This window comes from Dipodomys merriami, unplaced genomic scaffold (assembly GCF_024711535.1).
Source record: "Dipodomys merriami isolate MVZ:Mamm:240054 unplaced genomic scaffold, mDipMer1.0.p SCAF_409, whole genome shotgun sequence".
In the NCBI taxonomy this organism is placed as follows: domain Eukaryota; kingdom Metazoa; phylum Chordata; class Mammalia; order Rodentia; family Heteromyidae; genus Dipodomys; species Dipodomys merriami.
Genome location: NW_027205704.1, coordinates 860,741 through 879,712, shown reverse-complemented (window position 1 = coordinate 879,712; position 18,972 = coordinate 860,741). Strand labels below are relative to the sequence as shown.

At 50.7% G+C, this 18,972-nt stretch overlaps 1 protein-coding gene across 1 annotated transcript; it reads left to right on the top strand.

Annotated features, from left to right (window-relative positions):
- Positions 1-961: 961 nt before the first annotated feature.
- On the top strand, positions 962-18,343 carry LOC138806854 (N-alpha-acetyltransferase 40). Its single transcript, XM_069992266.1, has 8 exons — positions 962-1,087; positions 10,540-10,635; positions 11,174-11,226; positions 13,155-13,250; positions 13,340-13,498; positions 13,657-13,740; positions 15,407-15,484; positions 15,686-18,343. Exons 1-8 carry the CDS (start codon positions 1,082-1,084, stop codon positions 15,825-15,827), a joined length of 714 nt encoding a protein of 237 aa, XP_069848367.1. The 5' UTR covers positions 962-1,081; the 3' UTR covers positions 15,828-18,343.
- The last annotated feature ends 629 nt before the right edge of the window (positions 18,344-18,972 follow it).

Genomic DNA, 18,972 nt, shown 5'->3' with positions numbered 1-18,972 from the left:
AGTAGCTACTTTTCTTTCTTCATAGTGATGTGTATGTATGTATGTTTGTGAGTGCGCCTAGTGCTGGGCCTTAAACTAAGAAACTAAGAGATTTTAGATTGTTGTTGTTGTGGGGCTTGAACTCTGGGCCTGGGCGCTGTCCCCCAGTTCCTCAGCTCAAGGCTCTCCCACTTGAGCCACAGCGCCACTTGCGGCTTTCTGGTGGTTAATTGGAGATAAGAGTCTCACGGGGAGTTTTTCTGCCCGGGCTGGCTTGGAACCATGATCCTCGGATGAGCTCTTATGTGAGCATCAGCATCTTAGCTGGGCTGAGCAGCGTCAGGCGCCCGGCGCCCGGCTCCCGACCGCGGAGTCTGGGAGGCGAGGGCCGTGGGCTGCGCTCGGCGCGGCGCTGGGCAGGGCTCGTGGGTGGAGGGTGCGGGGTCGCTGCGCTGACGGGACGGTGAGGGGCCGCGGCCGGACTCGGCTTGGGGTGCCTTTGATCCGACCCCGCCCCCCTTTCTTCGGCGGCTCCGCGGAAGAAAAGGAATTCCCAAAGTCAAAATCTCCAAACCCTTCCAGAGACTCTCGGCGCCCGTGAGGACTCCGGAGGAGCCGGTGTTCCAGAGTTCTCGTCGCCATTCGTCGTCGGGGAAGGTGGCTGCAGGCGCGCTGGGCGGGGAGGCCGCGCGGCCACCCACCGGCTGCCCAGCCGGGAGCCGCCTCCGGCTGGGGCGCGAGCGCGGCGCGACCGTTACCATAGCTACAGACGCAGCCTGGTTAGGGAGGGGGCGTGGCCAGGCCTGAGACGTCATTCTCTGCGCGACGCTCGTCAGGGCCTCCCGCCTTTCTGGTCCGAGACCCTCTGTCCGCTCCGGGAGCGCTCCACCTGCGCGCCTTCTCCCCGCTTGCACTCTCCGCCCCTCTCCGCCCGCTGCCCGGTTTTGCGCCGGCGCAGTGCTCGCCAGGACGCGCGGGGAGCCCGCGAGGCGCATGCGCTGTGTGGGGCCCGCCGCTTCAGAGTCGCTGCTGCCGGTGCCGCCGTTGCCGCCTCCCTGCCGGCGGGTGAGCTGAAGAGGAGCCGAGGGTCGCCGCCGCCGCCATGGGGGTGAGTGAGGCAGGGAAAGGAAGCGAGAGGTCCAGAGGTGCTTCCCGTTACCCTCTTCCCCCTCTCCCCCATTGTTCCTTGAGCCCCCTCACGTGACCCCGACCCCCTCCGACCTCACGTGACCCCCAGCCCCCACATGACCCGACTCCCCCATTCTTAGGGACCCCACGTTCGGCCTAACCCCGGAACCCCCGGGGAGCCTCCTCCGCGGCGCCTCCCCCCGGCGTCCCCCGCCCCTCGTGTCCCGCCGCCCCTTCCTGCCTCCGGGATGCGTCCCGGGCCTCCCCGCCTCCCCGCTCCCGCGCAGTCCTCGACGTGACCCCGCCGCTGCCGGGGTCACCCGTCCCCCGGCTGTCACCATCCCGCGGCTTCCCGCGGCCGAGCCAACGCGGGCTCGGAGGGAACCGAGGCCGAGAGCCAGGAAGGCGCGTGGCCAAGGTCACACCGCCGCGGCGGGGGCGCCAAGACCCCTCCTCGCGGCTCGGCGGGTCGCGGTGGGCCGCGCTGGGTTCCCGGGGAGCGTCCGCCTGGCGCGGCGCCCTGCCCTCCGGAACCCCCGCCCCCGCCCCGGCCCCGGCCCCGGCCCCGGGGAGCGTCCCTTCCTAGAAGTTCCTCCCAGCTGTACAGGTGGGCGGGAGGGCCGGGGCCACCGGTCGTGGCCCCCCAGCTTAGGTGGATACCGACCACCTGTTTGGTGCCGGCCGTGGGAACGAGCGTTTAATTTTAGTGTCCTTTGCTGGAATGACTGAGTCCCAGCGGAGAAGCACTGGTCACTGCTAAAAAAAAGATAATTGCCTTTCCCTGGTCCTGGCTTGTTAGTACTTATGGGCAACAACTTACTTAACTACGTATTCTCCGTGCTGGTTCTAGGGCGCGAACTCAGGAGCTTGGGCCCCTCTTTGGCATTTTTGCTCTAGGCTGGCCTTCTACCACTAAGCCACACCCCCACTTTCCGCTTTTTATAACTAATTGGAAATAAGAGTCTTGGATTTGCTCAGCCTGATGGAACTGGGAGTCTCAGTAGCTAGGATTACAGGTGTAAACCACTGACACCCGCCTTCCACCCCCTTTAACTTAAAAGCTACCTTGTCTTCACCAGCTCCCAACAAATCGGTGTGTCACTGTTATAGCCTTTCTGGATTTTTGTTTCTTAAAAAATTTTTTTTTAAATCAGTACTGGGGGTTGAACTCAGGTCTATTGTTTTGCTCACTAAGTGCTTTACCACTTGAGTAATTCTTCCATCCAAATTTTCATGTTCTCACCCATAAGGATGATACCTGTCCTTTAGGACAAGAGTGAAGATTAATGAGATAGTGGATGTCTGTAGCCTCTTAGGTGCCCATTATTTTTTTTTTTTTTAATTTTTTTTGGGTCCGGTCATGGGACCTGAACTCTGGGCCTGGGCGCTGTCCCTCAGCTCTTCAGCTCAAGGCTAGTGCTCTACCACTTGAGCCACAGTGCCACTTCCGGCTTTTTTCTTTTTGCTTATATGGTGCTGAGGAATCGAACCCAGGGCCTCTGGCATGCAAGGCATGCGCTCTACCACTGAGCCACCTTCCCAGCCCCGGTGCCCATTATTTTTGCCTGTATTGTCAGCCTTCACTTTAGTGATCCAAAATAGATCTGTGCTATTTTTAATACACTGGGTTTGTCCCAGCTGTTTCTAACCTAGATTTTTTTCCCCCTTTTACTAAAAAATTTAGTGACTGAACAAATCAACTTACTAGACAAAAATAGTTGCCCAACCTGAGTTAAAACACTTGAGATAATCCATGGTAGAACAAAGTCTAGAAGTATAGCTCAGTGGTAGGGCATGTGCTTAGCATATTCCAAGCCTTGAGTTCAATCTCTGAAACAAACATGTCATGTTTCAACCAGAAAATTTGGGTACTATGTCCTTCATATGTAGAAAATCAAGTTTAGAAACTTACTTTCTTTTTTTCTTTTTTTTTCTTTTTGTCAGTTGTGGGGCTTCAACTCAGGGCCTGGTTGTTGTCCCTGTGTTTTTTTGCTCAAGGCTAATGCTGTCCCACTTTGAGCCACAACCCCACTTCCAGTTTTCAGGTGGCTAATTGGAGAAAAGAGTCTCAACAACTTTCTTGCCTGGACTGGCTTTGAACCATGATCCTCAGATCTCAGCCTCCTGAGTAGCTAGGATTATAGGCATGAGCCACCAATGCCCAGCACCTTTTGCATATGATTTTAGTCAAAGATGTCAGGCCCCCTGGGTTGTTGTGACTAAGTAATGAATTTATGTCACTCTAATCCTCTACCCAGACTCAGTCACTGCACACTGATAAGAAGCATAACATGTTCAATAATTTCCTCATCAGGTGAGCTGTCAGCAGGGCCCAGAGGTACCACGAAATGTGCTTCCACTAGGCCCATCTTGGCAAATGTGGGTTTTTTTTTTTCTCTTTATATGGTACTGAAGAACCTAACGCAGGGCTTCATGCATGCGAGGCCAGCGCTCTACACTGAGCCACCTTCCCAGCCCAAGACCCCATCTCATCACTCATGCACTATACAGATGTGTTCCTCTGAATGGCCTCTTCTACCAGTGGAGAGATTTTCATTCTCCCTGAGTCAGATCTTGATCCTCTCATTGCCCTCATTCCTCATCAGTGGGGTTATGGATGCCTCAGTTGGGTAGTGGGAAGTTATCATTTCTAGTAGAGAGGCTCTGATGTCAGGCTGAGAGAGTGGTGTCAGATGGGTGCCTTCTCTTCAAAGAACTTTTGCCCCAGCTGCTGTTTGTATCTCACTCCACTGAAAATAGGTTCTTTTCTATATCCCAAACACTAGACTAGAGGCATGATACTGGAAATCTGAGCAATGTCATATTCCTTTTTTAGAAGGTGCCTCCCTCCATTTCTGTTTTCTGTTTTCTTTTCTTTTTTTTCTTTTTTCTTTTTTGCCAGTTCCGGGGCTTGATCAAGGCTGGGCTCTGTCCCAGAGCTTCTTTTTGCTCAAGGCTAGTGCTCTGCCATTTGAGCCACTGCACCACTTCAGGCCTTTTCTGTTTATGTGGTACTGAGGAATGAAACCCAGGGCTGCTTCATGCATGCTAGACAAACACTCTTTTTTTTTTTTTTTTGGGTCTGGTCGTGGGGCCTGAACTCTGGGCCTGGGTGCTGTCCCTCAGCTCTTCAGCTCAAGGCTAGTGCTCTACCACTTGAGTCACAGCGCCACTTCCGGCTTTTTTCTTTTTGCTTATGTGGTGCTGAGGAATCGAACCCAGGGCCTCTGGCATGCAAGGCAAGTGCTCTACCACTGAACCACATTCCTAGCCCCCCCCTTTTTTTTGGTCAGTTGTGGGGCTTGAACTCTGGGCCTGGGCACCATCCCTAAGGTCTTCAGCTCAAGGCTAGTGCTCTACCACTTGAGCCACAGCGCCACTTCTAGTTTTCTGGTGGTTAATTAGAGATAAGAGTCAAGGACCTTCCTGCCTGGGCTAGCTTTGAACCAGGATCTTCAGATCTCAGCTTCCTGAGTAGCTAGGATTACAGGCATTCATCACCAGCGCCAAACTTCCTAGCCCTTTTTGTTTGTTTTTGTCCAGAATTCAGGGCCTAAAACACTGTCCCTGAGGTCTTTTTGCTCAAGGCTAGTGCTCTACCGCTATTTCTTAAAACTTTGGTCGGTCATGGGGCTTGAACTCTGGGCCTGGGCGCTGTCCCTCAGTTCTTCAGCTCAAGGCTGCACACTTCGGTTTTCTGGTGGTTTATTGGAGATGAGTCTCACATACTTTTCTGCCTGGACTGGCTTTGAACCTTGTTCTTCAGATATCAGTCTCCTGAATAGCTAGAATTACAGGCGTGAATAGAAAGCATTTCTTTCTTGTTTGTTTGTTTGTTTGTTTGTCATGGGGCTTGACCTCTGGGCCTGAACACTTCAGCTTGAACTCTGGGCCTTGGCTCTTCGGCTCAAGGCTAGTGCTCTACTACTTGAGCCACAGAGCCACTTCCGTGCTCTATCACTTTGAGCCACAGTAATGGGGTTTTCTGGTGGTTAATTGGAAAGTAAGTCTCATGGCCTTTCCTGCCTGCAATCCTTAGTTCTCAGCCTCCTGAGGATTACAGGCATGAGCCACCAGTGCTTGGTCATATCTGTTTTTTTTTTTTTTTTTCACTTCTGTTTGAGACCCTAACAGACATATAGACTTAATTCCACTGTGTAGAATTACTGCTTTGACAAAAAAAAAAAAAATAGAGAGGAGTTTTGCAGTGCAAAAGAAAATAGCATTTATCAAAAACACTTTATGGAGTCTTGTGCCGGTGAATTAAGCCTGTTTTCCTAGCTATTCAGGTAGCTACTTCACGATTTAAAGGAAGTTTAGTCAGGAATCTTTTTTTTTTTTTTTTTTTTTTTTGTCAGTTATGGGGCTTGAACTCTGGGCCTGAGCGCTGTTCCTCAGCTCTTCTGCTCAAGGCAAGCACTCTACCGCTTGAGCCACAGCGCCACTTCCAGTTTTCTGAGTGTTTATTGGAGATAAAAGTTTCAGGGACTTTCCTGTCTGGTCTGGCTTTGAACCTCGATCCTCAGATCTCAGCCTTCTGAGTAGCTAGGATTACAGGCGTGAGCCACCGGCAACAGGCTTAGTCAGGAATCTTATTTTCAATTAACCACCAGAAAGCCAGAAGTGGAGCTGTGGCTCAAGTTGTAGAGTGCAAAAAAATGCTAAGGGAGAGTGATGCCTTGGAAGTGTGGGATGGGGTGGGGGTGGGGTGTAGGAAGACCTTTTCTGCCTGCTGGCTCTGAGACTGACAAGTGGCCTTCTGTACTTCGGAGTTTTCATTGAAAATGTGGGTGTGTACATCTTACTGGTTTTGGAAAGATTAAAGCAGATCATCTTTAAGAAAGCACTGGCAGAGGGTTTGACATTAGTGTATCCTTATAAACAAAAGCCATTTCTAGGGTGGAGTTGGAACTGTAGTAGAGTGCTTGCCTAGTAAGTTTGGTTGAACACCAGCATTGCAAAAACAAACAAAAAAATGAATTTACAGTAATGTTTTTTATGTCTAGTACATTTTAAGATTTTTGTCCTTAACAATCTTTAGAGTATGATTATTCATATAAGTATTTTAGTCCTCTTTTTTGGAGGGGGGCAGTGTTCTAATCCTAGACTTAGGACCAGGGCACTATCCCTGAACTTTTTGGCTTAAGGCTAGCATTCTACTGCTTGAGCCACAGCTCCACTTTTGGCTTTTTAATTGGAGATAGTTAATTGGTAGTTCATTGGAGACAAGACTGTCACAGACTTTCATGCTTGAGGTGATTTTGAACAGTGACCCTCAGATCTCTCTTGTCTCCTGAGTAATTAGGATTACAGTTGTGAGCCACCAATGCCTGACATATTAGTCCCATTTTATGGATAAGCAAACTGAGGTTCAGAGAAACTGAGTAACTGGATGAGATAGAATTTAAGTCACTTGCCTAAAGTCACAGAGCTATTAAGTGAAAGACCTAACTCAAATTCAGGTCTCTTGAGTGAAAAGCCCACACTTTATTATATAAAGCTCCCTGGGGAATGACACTTAGCCACAATGAGCTTTATTGTTCTCTGTGCTTATTTCCCATTTTAATTAGAAGAGTTTCCCCCATGTCCCTGCAGGACAGCCTTACCTCCACCAAGCTGAGTGAGGTTAATTGGAGCAGCAGGGGACCACTCTTTCTGGTAGAGGGAGCAGCCCAGCCTGCACAGCCTCCTCCTTACCTCTCCACCCTGCATGCTGGCAGGGGAAGACTTAAGGGGCGCTTGCTTTTATTATCTTTATCCCAGCCATGGCAGCCCCAAGGCCTCACTGCGGCTTACTTGGCTTGCCAGTTCCTCTGTAGGAATGAGCCTGTAAATCTGGAGGCTGGGATTGGCCCTCCTGCTTGTGCTTAGGTTTGCTTGCTTCAGCCTAGAGATGAGGTGCTATAGCCAGAATCCAGTTTTCCATTGCTTTCTGGGTCGTGGGAGTCACACTGGCTTTGAAACACCTTCAGTCTTTCTGCTCATTGTTGAGAGAGAGAGGCACCCAGAGAGGGCCAGGGCTTACAGCTACCATGGAGTTGTGCTAGGTGCTGACTGTTCCCGCAGGTGTGTGGCCAGCATTTGCAGCCATAGCTTCATGGGGTGGCAGGAAGGGCATTGTCCTGTCTTCTTGTTCTACCTCTCTGTCTCTGTCTCTCGCTCTCTCATTCTCTCCCTCTCTGGCTCTCTCGCTTTCTCGTTGGTTGTGGGGCTTGAACTCAGGGTCTGGGCACTGTCCTTGAGCTCTTTTGCTCAAGGCTAACACTCTACCACTTTGAGTCACAGCTCTACTTCCTGTTTTTGAGTGGTTAGTTGGAGTAAGAGGTAAGAGTCTCACTGGGACTTTTCTGCCCCACTGGCTTTGAACTGCATCCTTAGATGTCAGCATTTTGAGTAGCTAGGATCACAGGTGTGAGCCTCTGGAACCTGGCAGCCCAGGAGTTTTTCTCTGTGGGGTTTTTCTTTCCCCCACCTCTTCCTCAGTGTGGAGGCTGGGGTGGCACTGTCGTGGCAAGTGGTTACCAGGTATGTGGACAATAACAAGTGAGTTGCTGGATGGTTGTCCTGAGGCTTCTGGGACCTCTAGCTTGGCAGGCTGTGAGGAGGTCTTTGGTGACCCAGTGGAAATTCAGCAGCATGCTAAAGCAGGGTTCGCCCACTGGAGACAGCAGGCTGGTGGAACACACACTTGCTTCTTTCTTCTCTTGGCTACTTACAGTGCGGGGGAACTCTGCATGAGTTGTATCATCCTTTTGAGCCTCTGTTTCCTAAAGTGTAAAGGAAGGAGATAATTTCTGCTCTGAGAACTGAACCACACAGTGTTTGTGAGAACAATTTTTTTTTTTTTTTTTTGCCAGTCCTGGGGTTTGAACTCAGGGTCTGGAGACACTGTCCCTGAACTTCTTTTGCTTGAGGCTAGCACTCTACCACTTGAGTTACTTGGCCTTTTCTGTTTCTATGGTACTGAGGAATCAAACCCTGGGCTTCATGTATGCTAGGCAAGTACTGTACCACTAAGACACATTCCCAGCCCAGAGAACAATTTTGTGAGCAATCTCTCAGTGTTGTCTTGAAACCTAAATTCCCAGAGAAAACAAACCTGCTGTCTAGATCAGAGCCTCTGAAGACAGTGTGTTCTCTTGTTTGACACCTCCTCTAGGGAGGTGAGAAATAGGATCCAGCCTGGCTTCTAGCACCCCACTTAGCTAGAGGATGCTTACTAGCTGGTGCAGGTAGTTTTGTCTCTTAAGATCAACTAACCCATAGCCGGGCGCTGGTGGCTCACGCCTGTAATCCTAGCTACTCAGGAGGCTGAGATCTGAGGATCGCGGTTCAAAGCCAGCCCGGGCAGGAGAGACCGTGAGACTCCTATCTCCAATAAACCACCAGAAAACCGGAAGTGGCGCTGTAGCTCAAGTGGTAGAGCGCTCGCCTTGAGCTGAAGAGCTGAGGGACAGCGCCCAGGCCCAGAGTTCAAGCCCCACGACCGACAAAAAAAAAAAAAAAAAAAAAAGATCAACTAACCCCTGAAAGTTCTATTTTTTGGTGCCCCTTCTGGAGCTTGAAATCGGCCTGGACACTGTCCCTGAGCTTTTGTGCTCAAGTACTCTTATCATTCTGATCCACAGTACCATTTCCAGCACTTTGGTAGTTAATTGGAGATAAAAGTCTCATGGACTTTTCTGCCCAGGCTGGCTTTGAGCCGCAATCCTCAGATCTCAGTCTCCTAGGATTACATGTGTGAGCTACAGGTGTCCAGCCTTGTGAGTTCTCAATATCTGAACTCTTTGCCTCTGGTTGCTTGAGGTAGGAATGTCATTTTTTAGAACATTTAGGCTGGATTTATTATTTTTTCTTTTAGTTGGTCATGAAGCTTGAATTTGGCCTGGGCACTGTCCCTCAACTCTTCAGCTCAAGGCTAGTGCTCTACCACTTGAGCCACAGCGTCACTTCTGGTTTTCTGGTAGTTTATTGGAGATAAGAGTTTCACAGACTTTCCTGCCTGGGCTGGCTTTGAAACTTGATTCTCAGATCTCAGCCTCTGACTAGCTAGGATTAAAGGCGTGAGCCACCCGAGCCTGGCTTGGATTTATTCTTAGAAATATTCCCAGCAGCTGGATTTTTTTAGCTCATGCAAATATTAATTGTTCAGAGTTCCCTTCTTTGGGGCCAGGTATAACTGAGGGTTGTCAGTCCTCTGTCCAGTCAACTCTGGAAAGGAAGTACTTACTGTTGGTAAAAGCAGAGCCAGCTGCCCCATGACTTTGGGAGCTTGGGCTGTATGGACCAGAATCTCTGCCTGCCTGTGCTGTCTGGTCTTCCTAGGGAGAATAAGAACTGAATGTGTGCGTGCTCAGAGCCTTGCATGCATTGCTTAGCAGCACAAGGCTGACACTGTACCACTTGAGCCACGTTTTTTTTTTTGTTGTTATTTGGAGATAGGAGTCTCACAGATTTGTCTGCCCAAGCTAGCTTAGAACCAAGGTCCTTGGAGCTCAGCCTCCTGAGTAGCTAGAATTATAGGCATGAGCCACCGAACTGTCATTTCTTGGGCATTTGTCACAATAACCCTTTGGGCTTACACCACCATGGCATTGGGGCCTCACTTAGGTCAGGAGGCTCAGAGAAGGGCTGTGTCTTGTCCTAGGACTTTCTGGGTATGGAGAATACAAAGACACTTTGTTGAATTCTGTCAGACACCCAGCCTGGCTTTTTCCCTAGGTTACTTAGCTTAGCTTCTAACCAGAAGCCAAAAGAACCCCAGGTTAGCCTCCAACAAAATAAAAGCTGATCTAGATGCAGTTGTGAGTAACTTAGTGCCTTCCCCCAGTACAAGGACCTTCCTCTGCCCTGTCCCTGCCCCTGCCCCTGCAGGCCTGCAACTTGGTCTTTCTGGACCTGTGGCTCCTCTGTCCTGAGGTGGACCCCTTGGTTCACCTGTCTACTCTGTCCTTGCCTCTGCAATGTGCCTGTCACTTGTTGCCTTGGCTGAGCAGAGCTGCTTTTCCAGTTCTTTAATCTGTGCACCCTGGTATTGGCTTAGAGCCAGTATCCAGCTCCTGCAGGACTGCCTGGCTGGGTCTTTGTCCCTTGCAGCCAGAACACAGTCAGATGGAACTAAGGTGCCACCTCCTTCCTGAAAGCTGCCCTAATCGGGCCTACAGTTGGTGAAGCTATCCTTGCTGGCTCAGCTCTGCGCTGCAGGCATTGTTGGCCATTGCTGGGGCCTCTCAGTGATGGAGGCTGAAAGGTTGGTGACCTCCAAGAGCTCAGGATGAGGAACCAGTGTTCCTGCTTAGATCACACACTAAGTGCTCACTGGCAGCCTGGGCCAGCAGGCAAGGATGCAGGGCTTCCTGAATTCTTCAGAGGGAATGTCAAGTGCTCTGTAAGCCCAGCCCTTCCAGCCAGTGTTGCTTTTCCCTGTTGCAGAGAAAGTCCAGCAAAGCAAAGGAGAAGAAGCAGAAGCGGTTGGAGGAGCGAGCAGCTATGGATGCTGTGTGTGCCAAAGTAGACGCTGCCAACAGGGTGATTCTCCTTTCCCCTTCCTGCCTTCTGGAACTTCAGCTGGGTTTTTCATTTGACTTCTTTCAGCGCCACCCTGTGGCAGACTTGTGACACTACCCACCCAGCCTCTGCCTCCTTACCCTAAGGCTGAATGTGGGCTAGTAATTGACTTTGGTGCTCCCTTAAAGGTGCATTCCAGGGAAAGTGACTCCTCACTGCTTGTACAGAGGCTGGGGAAACTTTAGCTGGGAATTTGCATTTTGAGAAGGAAAGCTCAAATACGTCATACAGTTATGTCAAATATGGCATACAGTTCTCTCGTTCAGTCTCCCGTCCCATTCAGCACATGTTAGGGATCTACTGTAACTGTCTTGGGCCTCCTCACCAGCCTCCATTGTCCCTGTGAGTTCAGAGCTGAGGCCAGTGGAGGCTGACAGAGGCCTCAGCTGTGAGAGAGGGTTACCTCCAGCCTGGGCCCTGGCAGCCTGAGCAGCAGGGCTTTTGGACAGGGTCGGCTCTTGCAACTGCCTATCTGAGCTGCTTCTGTTTCCCTCCACAGCTTGGAGATCCTCTGGAGGCATTCCCAGTGTTCAAGAAATATGACCGGAATGGGTGAGTCTTATATGGTATTTCTTTTTTCCTTTTCTCATTTTTATTGTAAAGATGATGTATAGAGGGGTTACAATTACGTAAGTCGGGTAATGAGAACATTTCTTTTTTGTTTTTGTTTTTGTTTTTTGGTCATGGAGCCTGCACTCTAGGCCTGGGCACTGTCCCTCAGCTCTTCAGCTCAAGGCTAGCGCTCTACCACTTGAGCCAAAGCACCACTTCCAGCTTTTTCTGCTTATGTGGTGCTGAGGAATCGAACTCAGGACCTCATGCATACAAGGCAAGCACTCTACCACTGAGCCACGTTCCCAGCCCATGAGAACATTTCTTTTCTTTTTTTTTGGGTCTGGTTGTGGGGCCTGAACTCTGGGCCTGGGCGCTGTCCCTTAGCACAAGGCTAGCACTCTATCACTTGACCCACCTTCCCAACCCCATTTTTTTGTTGTTGTTGTGGGGCTTGAACTCTGGGCCTGGGTGCTGTCCCTGAGCTCTTGAGCTAAAGGCTAGTGCTCCACCACTTGGAGCCACAGTGCTACTTCCAGTTTTCTGGTAGTTAATGGGAAATAAGGGTCTCACGGACTTTCCTGCCCAGGTTGGCTTTGAAACGGGATCCTCAGATCTTAGCTTCCTGAGTGGTTAAGATCACAGTGTGAGCCACTGGTACCTGTTCTAACATTCTTTGACATGATTTAGAGACCCCCATCCTGTGATATCTTAGTTTTTTGTTTGTTTTTTATCCATGGTGGTTTGAACTCGGCTTCTGTGCTGTCCCTGAGCTTTTTCACTCAAGGCTAGTGCTCTACCACTTTGAGCCATGGCACCACTTCTGGTTTTCTGGTGGTTAATTGGAGATAAGAGTCTCATGGACTTTACCGCCTGTGCTGGCTTTGAACTGCGATCCTCAGCTCTCAGCCTCCTGAGTAGCTAGGATGACAGGTGTGAGACACCAGCCCCTGCCTATATAGTCTTTTTCAGAATGTGGTCCTATGTAGAGAATGTGATTTTAGACTCCCTGGGGAGTTTTATTGTACTTAAATTTCCTTAAGAGCAGATATCTCTTGTTTTTCACTTTAGGAACAGAGTGGTGCATTAAATACTGCTCCGCTGTTAAATGAGCTCAGATCACCCACTGAGTGTCAAAGGGGAGAGGCAGGCAGGGTTTTTGGGGTTGTCCCTAGGGTCCTTGTGTGAAGCTACGATTTTGAAGGGCCCCAGGTCACCTATGTGGTTTTGAAAATAAGATTGGTAGCTAAGAGGGAAGAGGTCTCATGGGAGCCCAGCTATAGTACAGAAATGGAAGCAACAGGAAAAAATGCCTAAGGGCAAGAAGAGAGACAAAAAAGACTTGAGTGTTTATTTTTTTTATTTTTTATTTTTTATTTTTTTGGGTCCAGTTGTGGGGCCTTGAACTCTGGGCCTGGGCACTGTCCCTCAGCTCTTCAGCTCAAGGCTAGCACTCTACCACTTGAGCCACAGCGCCACTTCCGGCTTTTTTGCTTATGTGGTGCTGAGGATTCAAACCCAGGGCCTCAGGCATGCAAGGCAAGCGCTCTACCACTGAGCCACCTTCCCAGCCCCGAAGACTGAGTGTTTATAAGAAAATACAGAAAAGTTGGAACATAGAGAAGAGCACAAAAGTAGCTGAGATGGATGAGATGGGTGGGTGCTAAATCTGATGTGGACAGTGCTGGGAGGCTTGGGAGGCAGGAAGCCATCCCTGTGTTTTAGGGGTGGGCTGTGCAGTGGTGGTTGCTAATCTTGGCCCAACATGCTCGGCACCTTCCCTAGTTGGGTCAGAAACTTACCTTTCCCTGATAGAGTGATTGAGACAGGGACGTTTCCCTTTCTCTGTCAGACTTCTCAGGAAGAAGCCCTAGGCTCTGGTTGGAACACTGGACCCCTGACCAGCTAATGCCCTCCTGTGTTCTCAGGTTGAATGTCTCCATTGAGTGTAAGCGAGTATCTGGACTGGAGCCTGCCACTGTGGATTGGGCCTTCGACCTGACCAAAACAAATATGCAAACCATGTAAGCATGGCCTGGCTAGAGGGTAGTCTACTCACCAGCCAAATTTTCTCCTAGTCTTATCCTGACCTGATTGCTCCCCAAATTCCCAGGTATGAGCAAAGTGAATGGGGCTGGAAGGACCGAGAGAAACGGGAAGAAATGACAGATGACCGGGCCTGGTACCTCATTGCTTGGGAGAACAGTTCTGTTCCTGTTGCCTTTTCTCACTTCCGATTTGATGTGGAATGTGGGGATGAAGTCCTGTACTGGTAAGAGCTTGGAGTGGGGTATTGTGGGAGGGAGGCCAAGTGGCAGAGCCCAGTGGGCCTCTAGGTCTAGGGGCTGCTATGGCTGCAGGGTCCTCTGGTGGGCCTTGCCACAGCTTCACAGGTTACCTGAACATTCACCCTTGGCTTTCTCCACCCAGCTACGAAGTGCAATTGGAAAGCAAAGTGCGGCGGAAAGGCCTGGGGAAGTTCCTCATTCAGATCCTGCAGCTCATGGCCAACAGGTAAGGAAGGACTCCCTTAGAGCAGAGCTGGAAAGAGCTGCTGCTCAGTAGGACCCTTAAGGAGTCCTGTTCTTTTTTTTTTTTTTTTTGGCCAGTCCTGGGGCTTGAACTCAGGGCCAGGGCACTATCCCTGAACTTCCTTTGTTCAAGGTTAGCGCTTTACCACTTGAGCCACTTCTGCTTATTCTGAGTAGTGTATTGGAGATAAAGAGTCACAGACATTCCTGACAGGGTTGGCTTTGAACTACCATCCTCAGATCTCAGCCTCCTGAGTAGCTAGGATTACAGATATGAGCCACTGGGTACCCAGCTACATTTCTTTTTTTTTTTTTTTTTTTTTTGGTCGGTTGTGGGGCTTGAACTCTGGGCTTGGGTGCTGTCCCTTAGTTCTTCAGCTCAAGGCAAGCACTCTGCCGCTTGAGCCACAGCACCACTTCCGGTTTTCTAGTGGTTTATTGGAGATAAGAGTCTCATGGACTTGCCTGCCCTGGGCTGGCTTTGAACCGTGATCCTCAGATCTCAGCCTCGTGAGTAGCTAGGATTACAGGTATGAGCCACCTGCGCCGGCCAGCTACATTTCTTTTTAGGCAGTAACTTTATACCTTTTGCTGGTTAATTGGAGATAAGAGTCTTACAGACTTTCCCTCCTGGGGCTGGACTACACCCTCAACCATTAAATGTCAGTCTCCTGAGTAGGTAGGATTACAGGTGTAAACCACTGGCCTTCAGCAAGTTCACTGTTTATTTTTTTTTTCCTCATTGGAAGAATCCTAGGGGAGAAGGGCATATGACCTCAAGCTTTGCCCTTATGCTGGGTGCAAAGAGCATCTTTTGTTGTTGTTGCTCGTGGGGCTTGAACTCTGGGCAGGGCTTGGGCGCTGTCCCTGTGCTCCTCAGCGCAAGGTGAGTGCTCTACTGCTTGAGCTACAGTGCCACTTCCAGTTTTCTAGAGGTTTATTGGAGATAAGAGTCTCACCGGCTTTTCCTGCCCAGGCTGGTTTTGAACCGTGATCCTCAGATCTCAGCCTTCTGAGTAGCTAGGATTATAGGCGTGAGCCACCAGTGCCCGGCTTTTTTTTTTTTTTTTTTTTTTTTTTTTTTGTCAGTGTGGGGCCTGAACTCTGGGCCTGGGCACTGTCCCTGAGCTCTTCAGCTCAAGGCTAGCACTCTACCACTTGAGCCACAGTGCTATTTCCAGCTTTTTCTGCTTATGTGGTGTCGAGGAATCAAATCCAGGGCCTCATTCATGCATGCGAGGCAATCAATCTACAACTGAGCCACCTTCCCAACCCTCCTTGAGCTCTTTTGCTCAATGCTAGTGCTCTACCACTTTGAGTCACAGTGCCACTTCTGATTTCCTGGTGGTTAATTGGAGGTAAAGAGTCTTATGGGGACTTTTCTCCCTGGGTGGGCTTTGAACCTCAGTCCTCAGATCTTAGCCTCCTGTGTAGCTAGGATTACAGGGGTGAGCCACCGGTGCAGAGCTCAGAGCATCTTTTGAGTGCCTGGTGTGAGCTAACCTCTGTACCTGCAGATTGGTGCCACTGAGGAAGTGGCAAGGATCCCTTACATGCCATGGTGTCAGTGCCTCTCAGGCTAGAGGAGGAAGAAAAGGCCTGGACTCGTGTTTCTCTTTCTAAGGAACGATTGCTCCTCTTTCTTCCAGCACACAGATGAAGAAGGTGATGTTAACAGTATTTAAACACAATCATGGCGCCTACCAGTTCTTCAGAGAAGCGCTGCAGTAAGGAGCTGGTGTTGGTGTGGTCCTTCTGGGTGGTAGGAGGTGCTGTCCTGATGCCATTTTTCTGGTCCTGGTCCCTACTTAATCCTCATGCCTGTGGGGTTTGAGTTCGGTGAGAGGAGATGAGCCCCCTGCATCTGAAGGGTCCCAGCAGGTGTTCAGTGGCCAGCACCCAGCGCTTTTCTCCTGTTTCCTTTGCAGATTTGAAATCGATGACTCTTCCCCCAGCATGTCTGGTTGCTGTGGGGAGGATTGCTCCTATGAGATCCTGAGCCGGAGGACCAAGTTCGGGGACAGCCAGCACTCCCACGCAGGTGGTCACTGTGGTGGCTGCTGCCACTGAACTCCCAGAGCCACGAGCAAGTACAAATGCTATCTCCCGAGGCCTGCCTTCTCCCCTGGTCCCATGCCACTTGCCAGGTACCTCAGCTGTGGCTTCCTCAGCCCTGCCTGTGCCAGACGGCTCCGTAAGGGCACAGGACTCTGGGGAGCAGTGGTCCAAGCTACCTGCCACCGCTCTCCTGGAAGAGCAGAGTGCCAGGAAGGGCTGCAAGGACGTACTGTGAAGGAGCTGGCAGGACGACTGCGCAGTTCATCCTGGCCTAATGGCTGTCACTTGGCTCTTGGGCCCTGGAGCACAAGTCCCATCCCCCCTACTATGCAGCTGGTTTCCTGACAGTCCCCACTCCCAACTCAGAAAAATGGAATGTTTATACCCATCTTTGACATTCCTGGAGGCCTGCTCTGAGGGCTGCTGGTCCCCACAGAAGATCTGGCGTGGACATGGGCTTGGGATGCGTCCTTGGAGAACTGAGCACCTTGGTAGAGGCCATTCAGCCCTCCTGCCAAGATGCAGGATGCACCTGCTAGCCATGTTCTTAGGGATCCACTCCACAGAGTGCTGTCATCTCAAGGGAACAGCCAAGTCTAGCGGGGGGCTGTCCCTTCATCCTGTCAGTCAGACACCAGGAAGAGGGGGCCGCCATGGGGCCGACTGCTTCTCTGGGCTTTTGGACTTCGCTGCATTCTGAATTTTACTTCATCTCATGACAGTGATTTGAGCTTTTTGTTCTAGAGGAAAGCTAGAGGTGTGCCCGTCCTCTCCATTGCCTCCCAGCCTTGCCTCTGGCCTCACCAATCACCTCTGTTCTTAGTCTCCAGGGGGAATAACATCAGGGAGCCCTTGTCTTCCCCCAGAAGGACCCCACATTCCTTGTACAGCTGTGCTCTTTCTGCTCGCCTATTGGTGCTTATAGCTTGCTGAAACTGGGGCATTCCTCCCCAGCTCTTCTTCTTCAGAGAGCCCAGCCAGTAGCAGGCCCCTCTGCCTGTGCTCCCCAGCCTTGCCCTCCTCACTGCCTCACTGAGGCACTGGTGCTGCTCTTTTGGCGCAGCCGGGCCACAGCAGGAATGCCCTTCGGTGGCACTCACAGCTGCTTTCCCTCTCTGGGATCATCCTGTGGCAGAGAGAGGAAAGGCCCTCTTCTCCGAGCATGAAGGTGTGGGCTCAGAACTTACACCCATCCTGCTCTCGAGGCCTTGTTCCTCTGCCAAGGAAGGAAAACCAAATCCTCCCCCAGGAAGAAGCACTTGACACCTGGCTTCGACACCCTTGAGTTCTGCCTCCCTCAGGGAGTGTGGTGAAGTCTCACGCTTGTGCAGTTACTCTCGTGGGGTCTGTGGGTCTTCCTGCCCTCAGAGTCTCCCCCATCTTCTACCCTGACTCAGGCTGTCTGTCCTGGCAGGGCTCCCCACAGCCCTTGCTTCTCCCCGGATCCTTGCTTACACAGGGGCTGGGCACACAGAACCTCTTGTGCCTGGCCTCTGCATCTAGTGCACTGTGCTGCTCTCAGCCTGATCAGCACGGGACCTGGCAGCTTTACACTGGAACAGGTCTACCTTTGCCTCACCTGCTGGCTCCTGGGGATTTTACCTTGTGGAGAGCTGTGGTTGCTAGAAAGGGATTGGTAGACTCCTTCCAAGAATCATGAAACAGCAGGAGCATGTTGAGGAAGTTCTTCCACTGATCTCTCAAAAGACACAAATCAGCTGGGCACCGGATCGCTCATGCCTGTAATCTAGCTACTCAGGAGACTGAGATAGGAGAATCATGATGTGAAGCTAGTCTGAGCAGGAAAATCTGAGACTCTTTGTCTCCAGTTAACCACCAAAAAAGCTGGAAGTGGAGCTGTGGCTCAAGTGTAGAGTACTAGTCTTGAGCATGAAAGCTCAGAGACAGCACCCAGGCCCTGAGTTCAAGCCCCAGGACTAGCACACAAACAACAAAAGACAGAAGATAAGTATGTGTCATACATTTCTGATGCCTTCCATTCCAGAGGACCACCAGGAATTCCCAGTGTAAACCTATGTGATGTGAGCTCAGTGTGTACTTACCAGTGAGACTCTTGCTGCCAAGCCTCCCATAGGGCATTTGGTAGCATGGCCAGTTCCCTGTAGGCCACATCCCAAGGGCCCCTCGAGGGTGCTGGCCACACAGCAGGCAGGTCACTGCTATGGGTGTGGAGCCTATTGCTCCATCTTCCTCCATTGTGGGTCTTGGTTTTGACAAACTAGGCCTTTGGTACCAGGCTTTTGTTGTTTCTTGTTTAGGCCGCCCTGTTTTGGGTTGTTGTTGATGTCATATGTGTTTATATGACATACATATGGTTCTTTTTTAACTCTGCTTTTTTTGTTTTGTTTTGTTTTTTTTAGAGGCAACTTGGAAGATAAACTTGTTGGGAGATATATACATATATATCTTTAGCATTTTGTTATCACTGGATATCAGAGGGAAAGGCAATCCCTTTGTACATCAGTTGTATTTGTATGTCACTAATAAAAAACACTTGGTTCCCTGTTGGGATGGCTTCTAGGTATTGGGTGGCACGGCAGCAGGTGTTGGTCCTAGGCCCTGGAAAGTACTGTGCTGGCCCCACAGCACAGTACTTTCTTCCTGAGAAGAAAGCCTCTGGGGTCTGGGGCACGCAGCCAGAAGTGGGAGCCACAAGTGTCAGTACCATTTCCCAGCAGTCCTGGGCAGAGGTCACAGATGTCCTGAGGGATGTCGGCTTTGCATCCTGGCATTTCACATCGTAGTGTTGTGGGGGAATTGAGTAGTGTTTCTTTCCTCCCTTTTATTTACTAGGTTACTCAGAATTTTCTTTGTCTCTTAGAAAGTCCTCTCCCTTCCCAGAGGACAAAGCCTGGCAGGAAGAAATGTATGAAGTGACCTCCTGTTGTGTGACAGATGGAGCTATGCAGCTCCCAGAGAGGCAGGGCTCCCCAGAGAGGGCTGGGAGGAGAGACAGGAAGTGGGCGAGTGAGTTGGCGCTTAGAAGCTGCAAATGGACAAGGGAGGGGTCCACTCAACTTCTCCATAAGCTGGAAGGCTGAGGGGAGGCCAGCAGGGCCCCACACTCACATGGGGTGTTGGATCTCTGGCAGAGCAGTGGTGTCAGTGAGGAGTGAAATTAACAGTCGTCCTGTGG

Excerpts from the sequence above, each read along its gene's own strand:
- LOC138806854 (XM_069992266.1), top strand. Across the intron at positions 13,251-13,339 it reads AAAACAAATATGCAAACCAT|GTATGAGCAAAGTGAATGGG; the intron begins GTAAGCATGGCC and ends CCAAATTCCCAG. Across the intron at positions 15,485-15,685 it reads TTCTTCAGAGAAGCGCTGCA|ATTTGAAATCGATGACTCTT; the intron begins GTAAGGAGCTGG and ends TTTCCTTTGCAG.